The 24,028-nt window shown below is 39.9% G+C and overlaps 1 protein-coding gene across 5 annotated transcripts in view; it reads left to right on the top strand.

Annotated features, from left to right (window-relative positions):
* Positions 1-24,028, top strand: part of CADM1 (cell adhesion molecule 1) — a 1,905,513-nt gene that overhangs the window by 1,495,851 nt on the left and 385,634 nt on the right. For all 5 annotated transcript variants that reach the window (XM_044081147.1, XM_044081146.1, XM_044081145.1 and 2 more), the window contains one exon: positions 3,003-3,175. In XM_044081147.1, coding sequence (XP_043937082.1) covers positions 3,003-3,175 — 173 coding nt within the window. The remainder of the gene's footprint in view (positions 1-3,002; positions 3,176-24,028) is intronic.

Genomic DNA, 24,028 nt, shown 5'->3' with positions numbered 1-24,028 from the left:
ATGGACAGACTAAAAAAGAATAGTCATTATGAAAGTGGCGTAGTGGCTGCTTTGGGGATGCTAAACACTTAGTGATATCAATTCATTATTAGTGAAGAAATTATCAAGTTATAGTGATAAACATTTTTCACCACCTTTGTGGTGGTATAATTAGACTTCCCTTTCATTTTGTCTACCTACCTGTCTCGTAGAAGCTGACTTTAATGAATTTTGCTTCAGCCCACTTTTATGTCTGTATAGCATAGTCACTGCACCCAACCCATATTAAGCAGTGCAGTTTAATGTATGAAATCATTTGTAGTAAATAACACTGCAGTTTTTCACATTACTTTTTGCTATTACACAAAATGTTCATGTAAACACAAATTATGTAACCTTTAGTTTAAAAGAGAATTTACTAGTTACATTTTTTAAATTATTTTCTTTTGCTAGTTGGTGGTCTTTTAATTACGAATTTTTTTTATATACAGTGGATATAAAAAGTGTACATAACCCTGTTAAAATGCCAGTTTTTTTGTGATATAAAAAATGAGACCACAATAAGTCATTTCAAAACTTTTTCCACCTTTAATGTGACCTATAACCTGTACAGTTCAATTAAAAAACAAATCTGTTAGGGGAAAAATATAAAAAATAAAAGTACAATAAGCTGGTTGCACAAGAGTGCACACCCTTCAACTAATACTTTGCTGAAGCACCATTTGATTTAATGACACACACCTGCCATCAAGTAAAGAGACACTGATTAATCCCAAATAAAGTTCAGCTGTCTTAGTAGGATTTTCTTGATAATTACACAGTTGCCTGCTACAGCAAAAGCCATGGTTTGCAGAGAGCTTGCAAAGCATCAAAGGGATATCATTGTTGAAAGGCATCAGTCAGAAGAGGGGTACAAAAAATTTTCCACTGCATTGGGTATATCATGGAACACAGTGAAGATAGTCATCAAAAAGTGGAAAAAATATGGAACAATGATGTTGCACAGAACTACACATCCCTCCAAAATTGATGAAAACTGGTCAGGGAGACTGCCAAGAGACCTACAGCAACACTGAAGGAGCTGCAGGAATTTCTGGCAAGTACTGGTTGTGTACTACATGTGACAACAATCTCCTGTATTCTCCATGTGTCTGGACTTATGGTGTAGGGTTGCAAGACAGAAGCCTTTTCTTACACAGAAAAACATCCAAGCCTGGCTAAAATTTGCAAAACAATACATCAAGTCTCCCAAAAGCATGTGGGAAACTGTATTATGGTCTGATGAAACCATGGTTGAACTTTTTGGCCACAATTCCAAAACGTACATTTGGAGCAAAAACAACACTTTGCATCACCAAAAGAACACCATCCCCATGGTGAAGCGTGATTGTAACAGTATCATCCTATGGGTTTGTTTTTCTTCAGCAAGAACTGGGGCTTTAGTCAAGGTAGAGGGAATTATGAACAGTTCCAAATACTGGTCACGTTTGGCCTAAAACCTTCAGGCATCTGCTAGAAAGCTGAAGAGGGATTTCAGCTTTCAGCACAATGATCCCAAGCATACATCCAAATCAACAAAAAAATGGCTTCACCAGAAGAAAGTTAAAGTTTTTTGCAATGGCCCAGCCTGAGCTCAGACCTAAATTCAATAGAAAATCTGTGAGGTGACCTGAAGAGGGCTGTGCACAAGAGATTCCCTCGCAACCTGACAGATTTGGAGTGCTTTTGCAGGGAAGAGTAGGCAAATATTGCCAAGTCAAGATGTGCCATGCTGACAGACTCCTACCCAAGAAGACTGAATGTTGTCATTAAATCCAAAGGCGCTTCAACAAAGTATTAGTTTAAGGGTGTGCACACTTATGCAACCAGCTTATTGTAAGTTTTTTATTTTTTTATATTTTTTCCCCTAAAAGATTTGTTTGTTTCAATTGAATTGTACAGGTTCTAAGTCACATTGTAGGCGGGAAAAGTTTTGAAATGATTTATTGTGGTGTCTTTTTTTTTATATCACAAAAACCTGTCATTTTTAACGGGGTGTGTACACTTTGCATATCCACTGTATATGAGGTTGTGGTTATGCCTTTGCAGGAGGTAGAATATTCAATAACCTTTTTTGATAGCCACAGTTTGTTTCCATGCCTACCTGATTGAGAACTTTTCTGTACACAAGCTGTGTACATTATGGTCCTGTTATGTCTTATTACTATAGAGCACAATGTCCCCCTGTACGGTACAGCAAGATTGTTCATTTTTTAGTCCTGTTTACTTGGTACTGAGCATGGCCTTGTATGTTATGGTTTAGATGTTTAATAGGTAGCTTTGTAACGTAACTTGCACTTTATTGCTGGTTTGCCTTTAAATTCTTACTCTCAAGTCTGTAAGCTTGCAAACTGAGTCATTGCATGATAGCAGTAGTTGAGTGCATTAAATTTTTTATAGTGGCAGGAAGAAAGAAATTTAGCACAAATGACCTGATGTTAACGTTGTGAAGCTGCAGCCTGCTGTATGTGAGTAAAATACATGAAAGAATAGAACTTCTTTGTGCTTTTGAGTGAATGGCCTTGCAGCCACCTAGCCGAGTGAATTACTCAGCTGTATACTGCATTTGTCTAGCTTCTGTCTAAAGATCAATGAAGTATTACAATTCAGGTCAACTCCAGGCATCAATTTGTCCTAGACTAATCCAGTCTTCCAAAGTAAAGGCCACTGCTGTAGCATTATCATGGTATAGTGTCAGCATGTGTGCTTGTGTTTTTGTCAATCAGAATATAACAACGAGGTGACTTGCAGAGTGCTTGTTTGGGTCTGAGCTGTGATGGTACCCTTATTGTAGTGCACCACAGTCTTCTAATTAGGCAGAGATGTGTAAAAATCCATCCGGCTAAATCTTTTGTATCTGCTTTTCCTTTTATTACGGAGAGTCATCTTACCTTTTCTGTCAGATTCATGAAATGTGTTACTGTGTTTTTTGTATTTTCTGTACACCTTTGCTCTTAAATATCATATGCTTGCCCCACACACAGGAATGTTGCAGTGCACTGGTTGAGATTGGAAGATGAGCTACCAGCACACATACTTCTAGAAGGTCCAAACTTGTTGATAAACAACTTGAACAAAACAGACAATGGTACATACCGCTGTCTGGCTTCCAACAGTGTGGGAGAATCGTATGATGACTACACACTTCGTGTATATGGTATGTGTCTAGAAAAGGTCATTTTGTTTTCTTTTTCTCTAAACTGCCAATACATTATTAAAGTAAATGTATACTGCTCATTTACTTGAGTACATTTATTTGAAAATCTATATTGTATGTGGACATGTGTACATATACGTGTGTATATATTTATACCCAGTCATACATATGAATACATTTTTTGTGTGTAATTTTATATATACACAAATGTGTGCATGTGTGTGCATGCATACATATGTATAAAATGGAATGCATTCACAAAGTCGAGCTTGCAGTATTAACACTCAGATGTCTGATCCTAAAGGTTTAAAAAGGAATTGACTGCAAACAAATATGCAGAGGGGCAAGCCCCCCTGCCTGCTTGCTACTTAAATATGCCACCTCAAAGATCGCACTACAGAGGGGAAAGGGTGAAAACCCAATCCCTGGTTTACCATGATCTGACTAGTTGTGATTTGACCTTTTGGGGTCAAGCTTTTGTTAATCGGTATTGCAAACCTGCAACACTGAATGCGTCCTATAAGGGGAAAAAAAATATGTATATATATATATATATATATATATATATATATATATATATATATATATGTGTGTGTGTATATATGTGTGTGTGTTTATATATATGTGTGTGTTTATATATGTGTGTGTGTGTGTGTGTGTGTATATATATATATATATATATATATATATATATATATATATATATATATATATATATATATATATATATATATATATATATATATATATATATATATATATATATATATATATATATATATATATATATATATATATATATATATATATATATATATATATATATATATATATATATATATATATATATAGTATATATATATATATATAGTATATATATAGTATATATATAGTATATATATAGTATATATTATATATAATATATATATAGTATATATTATATATAATATATATATACATATATATAGTATATATTATATATGATATATATATATATATATATATATATATATATATATATATATATATATATATATATATATATATATATATATATATATATATATATATATATATATATATATATATATATATATATATATATACACACACACACACACACACACATGCACACTAGACAAGTCTTGAGTAGTGAAAAGGGTATCATTTTACATTATATTGTGTTCACTTCCACCTGTAATAGAAGAGTATAGAGTTTTGCTTAGAGTGATCAAGCAAAATATTCTTCCAAGATTTAACAGTTCAAAACAAAACAGGTCTGTCCCTTATTTTAGTGACAGAATGTTTAAATAGTTCTAATGAATGTATTGCTGTTATGTATGTATATTAGACATGAAACTGTAGCTTGTAAAGTAAGTTATGATAAAAGAAATGGCTGTTTTATTGACCTAATGTAGCTAACTGTACCTAACACTAAATCATCTTCTCATCTTGGATTAGCTGTGGTCCGAAAGACTCATTTAACACATTTGTTTGAGGGATGTTTTTGTGGTGAATTTTCCCTCATTTTTTCAGGCTGAAATTAATATAGTTGGTCCGTTTCAGTGTCATTATTTCTTGGGGTAAATAATATCCATTTTGAACTCTTCTTTGCGAAAGATTGACGTATGTACTGAAGTACTGTTTAATAGTCATCTGCTTGTCACGTCATATGTCTACCGTATGTCTTATTGGCACAGTTCTTTGCTCAAGAATGACCGTACAACTAGAGCCACGTAAAAGATCCTACGAAGATTACCCCTTATGTGTAATCTGTGTTGCCTATAAAATTCTCTGTTAGAACTAACCAGACAAACTAGGATGTTGCCCTTGTTCACACACTGTATGGTTAACCTGATAAAACTGTACTTCTTTGAACCACTTTGCCACACTACAAGGTGACTACTGCAAAAGGCATCTGATATTGCAGTTGCCACACATTTTCTTGCATTAATTGCATTGAACTAGCATACCGGTACCATCCACACTGCCCTACTTTATTCTGTAGTATCTGTCCCAAATTCATCCTTCTCCCTTCACGACATGGGAAAGTGTGTGTGTGTGTGGTGCACCTTCCTGACAGGGGAAAGCATATGTGGTGCACACTAATGCTGCTGTTGCTTTTAGCCTGTATTGGTAAGGATATGATTGATATTTTTACCAGTTTCATTTAGTTCTTCTCATGCCGACTTTAATGCAGTTTGTCTGTGACTTGTGCATGGAAAGTATAGCCCTTGTTGTGTGCAAATTTTAAAGGTTAGGATATTACCAAGTGGGGACTTTTAATCCTGTCCACACTACCCCCAAGTCCTCTCCACCCAAATCTGATACAGCCCTCCAGTTGTCTGGTCCTTGTGACTGCTTAATCCTAGAAGAATCTGTTCAACAAGATTACTAAATTCTTGTGGTTGGAGTATTTTGCCAAAGCTTTATTGGCTACATCAAATAAGGACTTTATAGCAGCATATTGGCTTTTTCAAGCTTCATCTGGTGTCAGGCAGTTAACTTTTCCTAGAGTAATGCATGTCATTGGGTGAACCTACTCCATCAGTGTAGCATGTAGATTGGCTGGACATACTCCCTTCTTCAGTGCAGTATGTACAGAATGTCAGCCCCCCCTCCCCCAATTACTCATAAGGTCAGCCCATCCGAATTCTGTGCTCTGCATTTGTGGTAATAGAAAGCACTATATGTCCATTATCCTTACTTGACCAAGCCTCTGCTGTATGTGCTCCTTGCCTCTTCAAATAGCCTTGGTTTTCTTCTGCTTTGTTAGTGACACGTGTGTGTGCTGCCTCTGTACCAGTGGGGGCCACACAAGGAAAGGCCATTTAGTCCTTGTCCAGTGGATGTAAATCATCTTTCTTTGTGTGGAGGCTTCAGAATTGTGGTTGCGATACCATTGGAGTGTTGGTATTCATTCATTTTGTATGATTGATGGCACTGGTCTTGCAACATTCAGCAAACCATTTGTTGAAATTGGATTCTCTCATTAGCCATAAAAGTAGTTGTAGGTTTTGAGGCTAAGGTCAGCTGGGTGGCATGCACAGGTTATGCTGAGTTTTATACAGAGTTCTTCCAGTGTATAATTTAACTGCAGTATTTAGCATAGTTTGGTTTATAGAAAATCCTTTTACATATATTGGAATCTGTTTATTATACTGCATTCAATCTGGCTGTGTATGTGTGTGTCCTGACTGAAGTTCTGACAGAGTGGTATGACATAAATTTTTCATGTCTTACCAGTTGGTGCAAATTGAAATTACCATACTGTCTTTCACTGCTTAATCCAGCAAGGTATTTTACATGCTGTGATCTTTAATCTGCATGCTTTTGGAGATGGAAACAGTGTTTGCATCAAGGCTCAAGCAGACTATATTGGTTACACTGAATAAGAGAGGACTATTGTGTTTTCTGTAGTATTAAAACATGGAAGACCTGCTTGGACACACTCTGTGTATAAAGTTTATCTCTCTGACATTTAAATCTTAAAAGTTGCATATCTAGGGTCTATGCTTATATAGTTGCGTATCTGGGGTCTTTGCTTGTATGGTAGAAACAATTTATTTTGAGCCCTTATTTTTTTATCCTACGATATCTGCTCCTCAGATGTTGTTGAATCAGGTGCCATATCTAAAACTGTTATCTAAGCTTGACTGTTCTAAGACTTCTGTAAACAGCACTACTATTTATTGCCATAATTGAGTCTGGCATAGAGGAGGTTACTATAACTGGGGTAGGGAGTAGGCAGTCCATTGTCGCATTATATTTTCATTGAATCAGTCTTCATTAAGCCCAATTCTCTGAAATTATGGTAAAGCCACACTACACATGGATACCTACATACATATATACACACATTTACAGTCATCCACATTTGCACCCTATTTCTTCAGCTATCCTTGGTACCAACCCAAAAGGTACGACCTTAATTATTGCAGCTTACTGCTGCCGCTGAAAAAGAGGCTTAAGTGAGAGCCACAAAATTACTAAACATTTCTGAAAATGCAGGAGAATGGCAAATGTAGACTGCTAATGGGCAAGCCACCAACATCCCCTTAACTTAAGTATACTAACTTAAAGATTGTTATACCTTGAACAAAAGGTAATATTCTGGTAAATAACCATCTCGGACTTGGTTGTACATCTATATTTTTTGTCATTCGGTCTTGCTATTCTGTCACTCAAATTTAAAAGGTCTCTGAATATCAAGCAGTTACCAAAAAAAGATCACTGCATGACTTATTTTTCTTAGAATTCTTCTTTAGTCTCATTTGTTCATGTGTTTACTTGCCTTTTCTGCATTATACCCTAGTCAGACTCATCAGGCTTTCCAATATGTTCTGCATCCGTAGAACATAAAGCTGTCAGCCTAGAATTCTGAAGACCTGGTTCACTAGGACCTCTCATCAACCAGCAAGTGAAAAAACTGCACTGTTAAATATTAAGTGAGAAAACTAGCTTACTAAAGAGGCCAAAGAGGTGCAAGCCAACCTGAAGGGAAGTAACATTAAACCATTTACATGGAGTTTTACGGCAATCCTTGAGCAGTTCCAACAGTTTCAGCTCACCATATGCACATGAGTGAGCCTGGCCAACATATATTCATTGCTATTCCATTGTTCCATAGAGTTTTCTTTTTTTTTCATGTTACATTCCCTTCTGCATGTTGCAGCATTGAAAAAATGTCATTTTCATCAGCTGTTGAATACTAAACAAAATGCCTTTTTTGAAATGACTTCTGGTATATTTGTCAAGTATGGCTGTTCGGATATGATTTTGCTGATTCCAATTTCACTGAAAATGCATTTATTTTATCTCTGCTTCCTCATGATTCAGCAAGTTACAATTTGACCTGGAACTAACTTGCTGAGCACAACTGGTCAGGAAATCAGTCTGATGAAAATATTAAATGTCTGCTACTTTTTGTGGGGGATTCAAACTCCCTAAAGTATATCAGATTCATTGTACACAAGCAAGAAGAAAGGCGAAATCTCACAAAAGAAAGGAATTTGTGCTAGGAAGCACTTTGAAACTGCACCAGATGTGATTACTTATGGGAACCAAGATTGGGCAGTTGAAGTTTGCTGACTTGTACTCGTTGAGTTGGTTCTTCATCCATTATGTACTTTGTGAGCAGTATAGAAGCCATTGAGATTGTCACCAGTTTAGGTATGGTCATGAGTTCCTGCCCCTAACCAGGTGCTTCTTACTCCAGCTTTATAATTCTAGGTTCTCAACAAATCTTTGAAATGTAAGATCCATGCACTTTTGGATAGTTGTGTGGGAAGGGCTGTGGAAGATGTGGAACACAGTGGGGCAGCGGATGGCATTGTCATCTTACAGCAAGCGCTTCTCCGATTTGACTTTTGGCCTGGCTGCAGTTTGTGTGGAGTCTGCATGTTCATCCTGTATTCACTTGTTTTTTCTCCAGGTGATCCAGTTTCCTCTCACATGCCAAAAATATGTGTAATAGGTGGACTGAGCACTCTAAATTTGACCATAAGTGTGTGTGTGGCACAGAAGAATAACCAAGGCATGCAGTCCACCCTGTGGTGTGAACATTGACTCTAGATGATGGTCACTTGGCTCCATATGCAAAAATGAAGGTAATCCAGATGGCTGGAATGAAGTCTGGTATCCTAGCTGTGACATGGAGGGTGACAGGAATAACAAGAAACAGTATAAAGGATTAGTCCAGATAAAATCACTTCAGCTTGCGGATCCAAGAGACTCTGTTGCCCTCCCTGTATGAGGAATAGACACCTTGTTGAAGTTTCCAGTAATTTATTCAGTTAAGTAAGTAGATGGATGAGTGTTCTTGTCTGTCTGCAGAGAAGTTTTTCTAAAGTTTTGTTAGTGGACCTCAAGTCCTTGGCAGCTGAGACATTTTGAGATTTTGACAGAGCAGTAAGTGAGCATGGTTAAAGCTGTATGGTAAGTTGTCTTTTTGCTAAAGATGCATTAGAAATATGTGCTATAAGTTTGCAATGATATTTGCCTACCATGATTGAATATGAGGACATATGACATTCATGCAGAAAGCCAACATAGAATTTTTTAAGATCACGGTGGTGGTGCTGCATTAGCGTTGTCGCCTCACAGTAAGACGCTGTCCGGTTTGATTCTCAGTTAGAGCGTCTTCTGCGTGGAGACATGCGTGAATGGGTGTACCTTTGTTGAAGGTTGTGCATCAGGCCTGGCAAGCCGGTATGTAAAAATCAACTGCCAGTCATTAGCAGACCAGAGTTCCGCTGTGGCGACCCCTAACCGGGAACAGCCAAAAGACACAATTGAACCTGTTTAGCTGTAATGCATTTGAAACATAATTGCAAACATTCTGTAACTTAAGTAGGGGATTAGGGGAGGGAGGGGTCAGTGTTTTGAAATGAGTATGTGGCATCAGAGGGAGGGATTGGTGATGTCATCTGGCTAGGGAATATTTTTAGTGGCAGAAAATCAGAAACTTTGTACATGCCCAAAAGTGGCCAGCTGTGTTTTCCTGAGGTACAATTCTTAAGCAGCCGTAGGGTGTACCTGTCCCTGTGTACTTAGCACCTGATATAATTTGTGCAAGTCTGGATTCTGAGTCTGATTTCTATGCTCCCCATGCTTTGTTTCTTTTGTCTTTGCACAGTTGGTCAGTCGTTAACCAGGGGGTGGGGAGTCCCTGACCCCTGGCATTCCTTGCAGGATATAATTTGTCCTGAATGGGGAAATCAGGTTATACAGTGTTGATAGTACTCTGGTAAGATCTGTGCAATTTTAAACTCTGGAACATTTAATTGCAAGAAGCTCTTTGGAAAGATTTTGCTGTGTTCACTGAGTTTTATCTTTGTGGTGGGAGATATGTAAGGGCTTATGCTATTTCTGAATGGGTACTGATTTGTTGTCCTAGTCCTCCAAAGGACAGTAAACCTAAAATCACATATATGGACCAAATACTGTGGTACCTAGAGGAGGTGTGTGACCAGTGGCTGAGCTGGTCTTCCATCAAAATTCACTTGGAGGCCATATTACAGTTTCATATGACTTGCAGGTTATATGACATAATACCTAACTCTCAACATCTAATCTGAAAATATAAAAAAATAAAACCTATTCCACACTGGGGGAAAACCGTCTACACCCCCATGTGGAGGGCTGAGCCCTCCAGACCCCCTGCAGCTTATACATGCCACACCAGGGATCCTGCAATAATGAAGAAGGGGAAAATTCAATGTTTTTGATACTTAGTTTGATACTGTGTCAAAAGCAGCTTTTATACATTTTGACTGATGCTCTAAAAGGCAGAAATCCTTCCTAAAAGACATTATTACTTAATGCCTGTAGTCAGGGAAACAGTGCCCCAACAGAACTTTTATTTTGTTCTTAAGATTATTGAACTCTCCGTCTGAGTATAATCATAAACATCCGTCATGGAAGAGACTTTCCCTAAATGGTCTAAAACTCCCAGGCTCATTTTTTCCTATGATTTTTTTTGCCTGTTTTCTTGCCAGCTGTCCATCTTCTCCCTGTTTGTTTTGAATCCATTCATTACCTCACCACTGAGAAGTCCCCGTAGTACTGGCAGGAGCTCACCATAACAGCTGTAATCCAGGCAGCCGTGGACATAATGTTTCTTGCTGACATCTTGGCAGTGCATGTGTTTTCTGAATAAGGCTTAACCCCCCCCACCACCACTGGTAGCTGAGTGCCCGCATCACTGCAGGGTGTCCTGCAACCCTCCTCATGCATACATGTACTTCTAAGCACTTAAGTCTGTTAACTTAATGCTGTTCGTTATTACAACATCAAAATTAAATATTGCATACACTGCATTATTGTCCATGCAGTGTATGCAGTACACTGCATACACTCCACTGCATTATTGTCTGTGCAGTGTATGTAGTGTACTACATACACTGCATGGACAATAATCCATGGATGTCCACTGGAGCTTGATTTCTGTTGGAGCATAAAGAAAAGATCTGATGTCAGTTTTTATTCTTCCTCGACAGATGAAGCTCTGAACCAATCCTTTGATACTACTCATCCATCGTAGTAGCTTGTAGCCACCAAAAACTCCGGAGCTCCTTTCCTACCCATATTGCACTAAGTCCGACCTCCCACCAATCTTGTTTTCTGCTTTCTTGTCTAGATGTGGTTACCATCTTGAGCTACTTTACAATGATAGGTGGGATTTTTCAACCTTTATCTGCTTAAACCCTTTCCAGATTATGCATTTTAGTTGTTGTCGAAAGTTTTTGAATAATTTCGACACTTTTGCTAGTTTTTCTTACAGTTCTGGCGTAATCTTCTCTACCATTGCTGGTAGTCCTTCCTATCCTCCTCACGCTTGTGTAGCAAGAGTTACCATCATTGGTAGATCTTCCATGATCTTCCTTCTGATTATAGCAAAACAAAAAAAGGATATTCTAGACTTATTCTTTCTAGTTTTTTTGTTGATTAGGGTGGTGGTATTTGGTATTTTTGGAGATGTCTGATAAAGGTTTCCAACAGTTTGAGGAATGTGGGGATAAAAATGCCTCTTTTTGATTTGCATTGGTTGTGTGTACTGTATAGGTCTGGATCATTTGGACCAGGATTGCGATGTTTGTGCTGGGTTCAACCCTAGACCTCTGAGAGATGGAACAAGCTGATTTTGCCTATAATCTCCCAAGCCATTGCTGGAGTTCAGTCACCAAAAGAAAGGCCGAGACTGCTGCCTCCACTTCGTCGGAGCCAAGGAAGATAAAGTCTAAGTTAGATTCGACTGTTCTTAGTATCTGACCCTCCTTGAATCCATGAAAGTGGTGGCTGGTTGTCTTCTGGAACCAACAAAAAGCTCTTCAGATTCAGGATCTTTGGATACAAAGCGTCTACCATGCATGCTTTATTCTCCCAGTGTGCCATCTAGGGTGCCCTTGCCTTTTTAGAGCAGCCCCCTTTAGTGGTATCCTCTCATTCTTACAGAAGCAGATGTGGAAACAATGACAAGATTCTTAATGGATCAATTTCAGAAGGGAGTCATCCCTGTTCCTACCCCCTCGGGTCAGGGACAACATCCATTCGCACCCCCACCATTGTTAGTTCCTCCTCTGATCTGACCCGTGGTGTCAGTTATCAGATCTGGGTTCTCTGAGGCCTGCTGTGTCAAATCAAAAGAGATGTTTGTCTTTGGGTCTGACAACTACAGTGTGTACTGGCTCTAGTGTCTTCAGATCCCGATGACTTTCTGAGCTGAAGCTTTCTGGTTGGACCTGGGAGGATGGGATCAACTCCTAGGTTTTCAGAGCGGTCTCTTCTTCTTGGAGCTTTGGCTTTGCATAGCTCGGCTCTGTCTTCTGCATCGGGTGATCAGCTCTTGGAGTGAAGGGGAGGTAGCAGACAAGAATCTCATTTTCTCAGCTCTGTTGACTTCCTTCTCTCCAGAGCAGTCCTCAGAGGTCGTGGAGAGAGTTTCCTGTGACCACACCACTGAGACAGCCGGCCCAAAGATTCCAGAGTACCCAACTGGGTATTGTCATCTCTTCCGATACTTTGGATCATCCCATTGAAGAAGTCCCTCGGAAGAAGGTGTGTAAAAGGAAGCACTTGGACTCCTCACCCCACCCCCCAGAAGTCAGTCATCGAGATTGCTGGCTTTGATGAGAGAGAAGGGTCTCCCAAGTCTCCGCTAAATGATATCTCCTTTGGAGACATTCTTGAGATCCTTAGACAAGAAAGGTGGTTAGTCTGCCCAAAACCCAACTTCTGAGAAGTCAATATTTCTGGAAGCTTTCAGGACTGGCCCATCTACCTCCTGGGGCAAAGTGCTGACTGATGGCATCATTAATTTGGTGTCTCAGAGGGCATGGAAGGAGCCTAATATGATCATGCTGACCCCTTCGAGGCCTGACTGGATTCTGGCCCCACCAGTAGGGAAAGAGCATTGGCGTAAGGATGTATTGATTGATGCTATGGTCATGGTGGCAGCTATGAAGAAGGAACTTGCAGAGCAGAGTTCCACTGTCCACCCCTGAGTTTATACTGCTGCGGCATTTGCTGTCCTATCAGTGAACTACTTGCACACTTCACAAGGTTACAAAGGGACTTAAGGAACTTTAAAACTTTCTTTCAGGGACCACTACTGCAGAAGCTCCATCTTCTGTGGGCTTTACAGTTGGCTACTCTTCAGTCTGCTGCAAATTCATCCATGAGGCTCATCTCACATGATGCAGAAGGCACCTCAAGGGCTGCAGGTTTGGGCATTTTCATCAGGAGGAATGGCTGTGCAATTTTGTAGAGCCCTTCAAATCATCTTTCACCAATGCTCCTTTTGACAGTTTTTCCTTGTTTGGTCCCACAGTGAGAGAGAGACACTGCAGGTATGAGAAAGATGGGAAGACCCTGTCTGCAGTGGGCATTTTTGACCCCTCAATGGACCTTTTCCAGGAACAAATGAGGAGGTGGGAAGATGTGGTTCAGAAAAATCTCCGGGTCCTTACCAGGACACACGTGGAGGTAATTCCTCCAGAGACAGAGGGTAAATGATAATGGCAGAAGATGCCCCTGTAGCAGAGGAGGCCCGTAGAACCGAAGGTCTAAGGATTCCTTTTCCTGCGGACCCTTTTAGCGCTCTTTAATGGAGGGAGTCAGGAGTCACTTATCCCTGCCCCAGAAAACCTGGAGAAATTTAACAAAAGATACCTGGGTGCAGAGGATAGTTTCCAGAGGTTATACTATTCCCTTTTCCCTTCCACCCCATTTCCCAGGAAAATCCTGATGGTTCTACCCAGTCAGAGGGAGCTAGCAGCAGTTGAAATACAAAAGCTGCTAGAAAGTCATCCAAGAGGTCCCTCCAGACCAAATAGGATCTGGAACTTACTCTAGATTCCTTTTAGTGCCAAAGAAAATGGGACTGGAGACCAATTTTGGATCTCAGTGTGTTAGTGGTTCATCACACCAAATTCCAGATGGTCACAGTTCAGTCCGTTCTGCCCCTTCTGAGCAATGATGACTGGATGTGCTTGATAGACCTTCAGGCTGTGTACTGTCACATAACAATTAACAGATGATCCAGAAGGCACTTAAGATTCCGGCTTGGAGCCAGTTGTTACCAGTTTCAGAGCACTGCCCTTTGGCCTCACAACACCCCCCCAGGGTGTTCAAGTGCATAATAGTAGTGGCTCTCTTGAGACTGTGGGGATTCTGAGAGTTTTCATATTTGGAGGACTGGCTCATCACTGCCCTGACCAGGCATCAACTTGTGCAGGCAAACGACCAAGTGTTGCAGACTTGTTCGCATCTTGGAATAACTGTTGATCACAAGTCACACCTACGACCCACTCAGCTGTTGGAATTTGTAGGGGCTATGTTCAACACAATCTCCATGATAGCTTCTCTTCCCATGTTGAGAATACAAACGATAAAGACTCTGTCAGGAAGATAATCTGCAGTATCAAGATTTCAGCCCGGTTAGTTCTTCAGGTTGTAGGTTTGATGTCAGCAGCGATAATCCTAGTGCCCTTAGCAAGATATCACATGAGAATTTTGCAATGGATGCTACAAACGGAATGGTCAGTGCTCTCTCAACCCATTTCTGCAAAAGTCAGAATAAATCCGGTATGCAAACGTTATCTTTCATGGTGGATTGCAATCATGGCAACTGTTACAAGGGTTGTCCCTTTGTTCTCCATCAGCCCAAGGTTATAGTGACCACGGATGCTTCCCAGATTGTGTGGGAAGGCATATTCTGGGCAAGACAGTCCAGGGAACTTGGTCCCCTGAAGAGGCCAACTTGCATATCAATGTTCTGGAGATGAGAGCTGTGCTTCTGGCATTGCAAGCATTCCAAGACACACATCCTCTCACAATGATTGCAATCCAAATGGACAACATGTCATTGGTTTGGTACAGCAACAAACAAGGATGAACCAAATCTTACCCCCTATGTTGAGAAGCACTAAGGTTATGGCAATGGACTTTCTGACCACAAACTGACAAAAAATTGATGGTCTATTTTACTTCCTCACTAGTGGTCTCTCAACAATGTCGGACATGATCTTCCATCAGTGGGGTCAGCCTTGCTGCCATCTGTCTCCCCTAAAAAAAAGTGCAACAGCTTCTTTGCCCTAGTACCCCCCCCCCCCCACTGGGAGATTCACCAAGAGATGCTGTACTCCACGATTGCCCCCCCCCCCCCGGTCTTCTGTATGCTTATCCTCATACTCCATTAATTCCCAAATTCCATCAATTCCCAAATTCCATCAGAAAGCAGCCAGGTTGAAGAGCAGAGCCATCCTCATTGCACCTTACTGACCTCAACAGATTTGATTTCCCTTTCTTTGGCCTTATCTTCTGTGCCCACCTTGGATTCTGGATCCACTTCCAGTCCTGCTGTCCTGTCCGACAGGCATGGTTCCCACTGACATCCCAAACCTCAAACTGACTGCATGATTTCTCCAATTCCATTAATGGCCAGGCAGACCATGCTGTCGTCACCTCTCCATTCCATTCTGGTATTCTCGCATAAACTCTCTATGAAGAAACTCAATAGACGTAAATGGAGATTTGCTAATTGGGCAGAGGAGAATCAGATGGGACCCCTTTTCAGCACAGATTCATTTGGTTCTCGAGTTTTAACAAGCTTGTTTCATGGGAATGCTAGTTCATTGACTGTTAAAGTTCAACTCTCTCTGCCATCTCTGACTTTCACATGTGGTTTAAAAATTCATCAGTAGCTTCTTCTACACTGTGCTAAGCATTTTTGAGGGGTACTGTGCTACTAAGACCTCCTTTTTGCAGATAATTTATGACCATGGGATTTAAATTTGGTACTGCAGGCCTTGACACAATCTCCCTTTGAAACCGCAGCTAAATGCAATTTAAAATTTTTGACCTGGAAAACTGTTTATTTAGTTGCAATTACTTTAGCTAGAAGGATTTCAGAATTTCAAGCCTAGTCTTCCAAGCCACCATATTTGATTTTCCACAAGGATAGAGTAAACTTGCATACCAAATGCTTCTTTCCTACTTTAGGTAGTGTCAGAATCCAATATCAAGCAAACCATTAACCTGCCAGTATTTTCCCACACTTTAAAAATAAAGGAGAGTATTTATTGCACTTACTTGGAAATTCATAGACAATCATGTTTCTATTTGCAAAGAACAAAAGGCATTAGAAAGTTGGACCAACTTTTTATTTCATTTGCAATTAACAAATTTTGAAAATCTGTTACAAAGTTAAATCTAACCAGATGGCTGACAGACTACATTTCCATTGTGTACATCAAATTGAATCTTCCCTTTCCAAAACCTTTAAAGGCTCATTCAACCAGTTCTATGGCTGCTTCCATGATTTTCCAGTCTAGAGCCTCTTTGGATGATGTATGTGCAGCTGCGACTTGGTCAAATCCTTGTACCATTGTCACTCATTACAAACTAGACCTGATCTCGAGGGAAAGGGCAGCCTTCAGCTTGACCAAACTCAGGAATATCTTTGAGACCACCCAAAGGTTCAGGTAGCTAGGGATTCTGTCCTATCTGTTGACGAAGAAAGAAAATTGACAACCTCAGATAAAGTTATGTTAACGTTCCATCTGTGTTTTCCATTTTCATTTTTCCTCAGCTTCCCACCCACCAACCCCTTTCTTTTCATTCTAAAAGACTTCTGGTGGAAAGAGTGTAATACGGACACTATCTGTCCCTTCTATTGAACTTCAGCTATGGCACTTGCTATGGTTTCATTCTCTTTCTCTCGATCTCTCTCAAGCTGTAAGAAGGATCTGAGGGAGGTTGGGCTTAGTGCATTATGGATAGGAAGGGAGGTCAAGTTTTTGGTGGCTACAAGCTAGTATAACTGAGTCGGATCAGAGTCCAGTCTGTTGAAGAATGAAAATAGACAACACAGATGGAACAAGAACATAACTTATTTTTTTAAACTCTTCATTTCCTGTCCTCCCCAGTGTAAAGATTTCCTGATATCCAATGTTACCTTGTCCAGATGATTCGGGCTGTATTGCTACATCATGGTGGTTAGTTGAGTCTCATATCACATGCAGAGGCTCATTTTACAAGGGCAGCAATTACTACAGCAGTCTTCTTACGGAATGCCACTTTTTGAGGGTACATGTGCGGCACCTACCTGAGCAAACCAAAACGGTTTCTGCAAACCCTGCACACGAGTAATCACTTCCAAAGCAAGACCCACATTTGTACCTGTTGTGGTGAAAGGGATGTTATCTTAGTGGGGTTCCAGTCATGTACCTTTTTGGTGGTCAGTCCAACTAGTTACAGAAGACTGAGCACTTCCTGGTAGTTATGAAATCTCTGCACTTGTTATAGCTGTAGATCTGAGATGGAATCCATTCTTGTAAAACAGTAGGACCAAAACTGCAGGCCTTCAGTTAGCATAGCATTAGAAACTCTATTGACTGGCATTCTTTCCAGATGACTTCTGTAATGTGTAATTACTTGTATCAAAAATGGCCCCAAACCAAACTTTTTCAAGTTCTTATTCTGTCAGAAACTTTAGACTTTTAATTTTAAAATCATTTCTAGCTGAGCATTTACTTTGTCTCTTAAGACCTTATCAACTTCCATACCCACCTGCTCCCTTTTCATGGACTTTGAGGGTTTTGCCTCTTCTGAATCTCTCTACGCCTTGACATTACCTGTAATGCACCCTATTAGCAGTACTTTATATTTACCATTTGGTTTTATGTTCTTACTCATATTTATTAAATTCATCTGACTTTTAGTGCATTTTTTTAAATCCATAAAATATGTAGGGCAGTCTTTAAGAAATGAAGGTGTGAGCATAACATCCTACCACAAGACAGAAATACTGTATCCCTTAAGGACAGGGACATTTCTCAGTACAATGTTATAACTGAGTCTTCTGTACCAAATCTTCTCAGGAATAAGAAGAAAAAGCTTTTGTTGTCAAATTGAGAGAGCTCTTTAGCAACCCTCCATCGAGCCTTTCCCCTGAACTCTATTTTGAGGCCGAAGACTTCCATCTTTGTCTGAGCCCACGGATAATGTACCTTGAGCTAAAGGTGAGGAAAAGCACAGATTTACTGAGTGATAGAGAAGTAATATTAAAAATTATTCCATGGATCCTTATGAGTCCCAGCACATTATTTTCTAGAAACCAAGTATTTAGAGCAGTCCCTTAAGCTTATTTTATTTCTAAAAACAAAATAAATCCATAAGAACGCTATCTGAAGTACTCTAAAAGGGTGAATGCGCTTCTCCCAAAAACGCCTGAAAAACAAATGATCTGTATCAAGTCTGTCTTTTGAAGAAAGATTTTTTAACTAAGTTTATTTTGTTTTTAGAATTAGTTTAGTTGAAGAGATTGCTGTAAATACTCTGACTTTGGACAGTCCTGGATAGGAATTTTGATTTGTCCCGATGCAAACTCCCTGTATGCAGCCAGGACCTTGGCTCCTTTATTTGTAAACCGGGTAATGCAGAAGAGTCTTCTGCACATTCTCCTTCCCTAGGGTTCTAAAATTCCAGTAAAGTGTATTGGCACACTTTGAGTGCATCGCAGCTAACGAGTTAACTGCTGCGATGTGTCATGCACTGATCATTTTTGTTTATATTTGGTCCATGTTTTGATTAAAAAAGCATCTTTTAACTTTTTATTCAACCTCGGCACAAATAAGTTTAGAATTTCCTTCAGTGATGGGCACTTTTCTGCTGTTTAGAACATGTCCATTAAAGTCTATGAACACACTTCATGTTTTCACAAAGTTGATGTCACTGTGGTTAAAGATCCTAATTAACGTTTACTGGCATCCGTGCAGGGAAAATGGATTTTGAGAGCTGGAATCTATTAAATGTTAACGCGAAAACATTTATTAATAGGACAGAAATGCTAATCGGCTCTGTATGCCTCATATGGGATGAATGATGCTAAAAGCTAAGTTGCCAAATGTGGCAATACACATTAAGAATGGTCTCTGATCACCTTCTTTTCAAAATGAGGATGGGCAGGCAGAATTTCTTAGGCTAATAGGACATACAAAGCAGATCAGTTCAAGGTCCAGAAAGGCATACGACACCCACCATCATATTATGCATCCTCTCTTCCAGAGGATTACACAAGATTGGCCTGATGATGTTGTGGCTACCCATCCAGTTAAGGCCAAGTTCAAAACTGGTGAATGCTTCACTGTGTTTAAGATGAAGAGGTAGTTTATTCTAGACATGGGGTGTGTATTGATAAATTAATCTCTCACCCTACTTGCCCTGTTTATTTGTTAGTGAAACATTAGTATGGTTGTTTGAGGCTGTTAGTTTTGTAGATGTATAAGAGATCAAAGAAGGTATGGCCTTAAATGAAAAATGATCTTCCCACCTGAATCTGAAGTTGTAGAAATAATTCTTTCTGGCCTTCATTTGCTTCAGCCTTAAGTTTATGCCACAGTCATTGACTACCTGATATTGAGTTTGACTGCAAAACTGCAATGGAGGCATTCGTCCAAGTGCAGCAAAAAAAAAAATGTCTCTTGCCTCTTCATTGTCTTCTACTAGGATGGACAGAGGCATCTCTTCATTGCCAAGCTTTCCTGACAGGATTAGCAGTTCTGCTCACTGGTCTTCATTCAGATGCTGGTCCCCATTGGGTTGGAATTAATCTGCCAGACAGATTGTTCAGCTCTCCCTGTTTTGTTGGAACATTACTATTTTCAGGTCTGATTTTAGGATGCCGTTATTTTGGGAGATAATGACCGTATTTTCAGGCGTGTTGTACCCGTTCACACATTTTACCGAATGTCCCTCTTCATGCGTAATTTTTTTTTAAGCAGTCTAGTACACACAAACATGCTACGTGACCAACATACTTGTGGTAATTTAAAGAATGAGGACAGGTCTTATTCCCATTTTCTGAAGCAAAAATAAACCACCCTGTGAGGTAGAATTTTGCAATACAGTTCATTAAAGTCTGCAGATTTTATTCTATTTGATAGTGTGCTTATTTTTCCTTCATTTTTGTCACACTGTTTAAATTTGTTTGAGCAACATCTCAGATGTGTACTGGAAGCGAGAACTGTTATGTGCTATTTAAATTTTGTGCTAATTAGATGCCCAGATTTTTAGCTGGATGTTTGTATTTTTCAAGGGTCTTGATACTGACCTTGCCACAAGTGTCAGTATCCTTGGCACTGTAAGTGTCAGGAGTTACTCAAGTCCCAGGCACTGGCTTCAGCCTGTCATATCAATTTAGCACCATTACCCTCAAGACCTTGGCTGATGTCACTGAGCTTTGTTTTCCAGCCTTTGGGTTTGAAACTTTTGACATCAGGCCCTGAGTTGATGACCTTCCCAGCACTTTTGTTATTGATTGACCTGTTGGGTTTGATGGCCTGTGCTTTCTTCCTCTCTGCAAGCCTCAAGCAAATGAACTCTAGTCCTGCTGGTGCCAATTGTGATGTTTATGCCAGCTTTGATGCTAATGATGCAGACTACTGCATTTGCCACTGTTTGTGCCTGGCTCAACAGTAATTTCTACCTCTACATGGCATACTTGTCTGCCTGGTATTTTGGACATTTACCATCTTTTCAAAAAGGACAGAGTGGTCAGAGGTTCTTTTCAGGATTGTTGCCAAATACCTGGTTCCATTCTTCTTCACTGTGCTGTTCCCAACAACTCAACGAGAGGAGACACCTGGGCTCCCCTTCTAACCACAAATATTGACAAAGATGAGAACAGTCATTCCCAACTATCCACCAGAATGACAAAAAGATCGAGGATGTCCTAGAAATGAGGTAGAGGGTAAAGTCCACAGTTACTGTTCTGTAGATCCTGCCTCCTAAAGGGTTAAACTCCCAGTTGTTTTGAAGGGTGGTGGTCTACCTGACAAAATTGTGAAATTATTAGCCGAGATAGTGGGGAAAAAATTGAATGATACCTGTCCTGTGGAGATGAGACAAGAAAAGATCATCCAGACTCCCAAATCCTGGACCTCCTGGAGATAGACTCCAAAGCAAGATTGCTATGGCAGATGTAAAAGACTCCTCCTCAGTCTGTTCTATGGATAACAAATTCAGGGCATGTGGCAGATTTGAGAAGCAAGTTTATACATCCAAAAATGTCCTCTCTTTGGTCATTAAACAATTTGCTTCATGTGCTACCACTCCAGTACAAGTTACCTGCTGAAAAAAACTTAAGAGCCAGTCACTGGACTGTGCCTGATGGAGACTAGAAGTCTAAGTTGCAGTCTCAGATTGTAACCATGGTAAACCTTATCTTGCATTTGTCTCACAATTGTGTAGATGACACAGCAAGACCAGTGTGTGCTGACCTATCCTTTCACTGTAACACTTAGTTGTGTCTTACTGACACCACCAGTGATACCAGCCTTTTCTAATGCCTTTTTTTTTTTTTTTTTTGGTGGGACTTTTCTTTTTGACACTTCAGTTAAATGTCTCCAGAAGAATGTGGAGAAAGTCATCAAGACACTCATGGCTTTTGGCATTAAATTTCATTTGCCCCAGCATATGTCCTGTAGAATGTAGCAGAGCTACATGAGCAATGGTTTAAAACTGGCCAGTAGCATCGAAATTTTCAAAGAGATGAACAAAACTGATGTGACCATGGTTGCTTGCCTAGAGGATAGTTGGTTGCATCAAAGGTAACAAGGTCCTCCGTTTGTGGAACAGCTGCCTAATCCATAAGTCCTTGCCTGACTACCCTATTATAGAGGCTATCAGGAGTTATCTGTCCCTACATGTGGATGTGTGATTGGCCATGTCTTCTGTCCCTACATGTGGATGTGTGATTGGCCATCTCACAAGACAGATGGATCAAGACAGTTATATTCAGAGGCTATACAGATGTCTTCCACCCCCTCCCCCCATCCCACTGTTTTCCCTTGCCCACTGCCTCACCCCATCAAATGAATGCAGGAAGAAAACCTGTCCTAAACCTTTTTCAAAACACGAAGATGCCAAACAGGAACAAAAGGATGAGCCACTCCACAGTAAAAAATGCACCTATTCAGGCCAAATTCAATAAAACGAATTCTGGACTTTATTGAAGAAAATAAACAAATGATAAACTGATTAACTTTTAATGATTGTTTTACCCAGTTTCCTCTGTATTATATAAATGGTTTGTGTGAATTAATTCATTATCTGATGAAGGTCTGAAGGTGGTCAGGATGAAAGCGCTTATTTGTTTATTTTCTTCAGTAAAGTCCAGAATTGGTTTTATTGAATTTGGCCTGAATAGGTGCATTTTTTTTACTGTGGAATGGCTCATCCTTTTGTTCATGTTTGGCATCTGCGGGTTTTGCAACAGTTTTTCCTTATGTCATAAACCTTGTTAAAAAAATATGCGTGGGTGTCACGTGGTAAAAGTGAAACTTCTGTAAGGAAGTGTAAAGGAAAGTCCATACATCTATCATGGGCAGCTAACCATTTCACAAAAATTGATGCAATACTGAGTAAAGCAAGCAGTAGTGCAGGGTGTGTTAATGTGTAAATAACACCCGCCCAGGGGTGTTACGAGGCCGTTATTGTTCTTAGTTTTACTTATATATATATATATATATATATATATATATATATATATATATATATATATTTTTTACTACTGTATTATTTATTATATTTTTTGTTATTTTTTTTTTTATGTAAAGTAGTTCCTTCGCCTAATGTTTCCAAGTCGCTGTAGTATTTGTAAATGTTGCTGTAGGAAGCATTTTACATCCAGATATAACACTTTAAAAGATATAACCAGGTATATTTTTCTATCCCTTACTCCTAAAACATTTGGTTCATTGGCGATTTAAGTTAATAAATGACAGACATTTGAGTTTGACACTTATTTTCTTCAGAAAATTCATGCCAACAGAAATCCTTTACTTAAGCAAGTGTGTAATTTTAGAAGAACAATGATTCAAATCTGTTTCTATTTTTGAGTCTTAGACCCCCCCCCCTTTATTTTAGGCTTTATCCAGATTTCTTCAGCTTTCAGGTCCAGAGTTATGCAAAGCTCTATACTGCTGCTGCCGCCACTCACTCACCTGCACGCATACCTCTGCTTTAGAAAATGCATGCTAAGGGAAACCCTGTAATTCTAACAACTGACTATGTTTATAAGAGCAGTATTTAAAATCTGTCCCTCCTTTTGTTCTTTGATCCCCCGTTATTTGTGGCTCTGTCCAGATTTCTTGTGGTAAGAGTTTGACAGGTATGGTCAAGAGGTCCGGAAACGTTTCAACTGATGCTGCTGCTGCCTGGGGATTGCTTGATCTCTCTTACTGTGTCTGTGCGTGCATGTCTCTGGCTCTCTGTGTGTGTCTCTGTGTGTGTGTGTGTGTGTGTGTGTGTGTCTGTGTGTCTCTGTGTGTGTCTCTGTGTGTGTGTGTCTCTGTGTGTGTGTCTCTGTGTGTCTCTGTGTGTGTGTGTGTCTCTGTGTGTGTGTGTCTCTGTGTGTCTCTGTGTGTGTGTGTGTGTCTGTGTGTGTCTGTGTGTGTGTCTGTGTGTGTGTCTCTGTGTGTGTGTGTGTGTCTCTGTGTGTGTGTCTCTGTGTGTGTGTGTGTCTCTGTGTGTGTGTCTCTGTGTGTGTGTGTGTCTCTGTGTGTGTGTGTGTCTCTGTGTGTGTGTGTCTCTGTGTGTGTGTCTGTGTGTGTCTCTGTGTGTGTGTGTCTCTGTGTGTGTGTCTCTGTGTGTGTGTCTCTGTGTGTGTGTGTGTGTGTGTGTGTGTCTCTGTGTGTGTGTGTGTCTCTGTGTGTGTGTCTGTGTGTGTGTGTGTCTCTCTGTGTCTGTGTGTGTCTCTGTCTGTGTGTGTCTCTGTGTGTGTGTGTGTCTCTGTGTGTGTGTGTGTGTGTGTCTCTGTGTGTGTGTGTCTCTGTGTGTGTGTGTCTCTGT

This window comes from Protopterus annectens, chromosome 8.part0 (genome assembly GCF_019279795.1).
Source record: "Protopterus annectens isolate FY-2018-M chromosome 8.part0, PAN1.0, whole genome shotgun sequence".
NCBI lineage: Eukaryota > Metazoa > Chordata > Ceratodontiformes > Protopteridae > Protopterus > Protopterus annectens.
The sequence above is the reverse complement of the archived record's forward strand: the minus strand, read 5'-3'. Positions and strand labels throughout refer to the sequence as shown.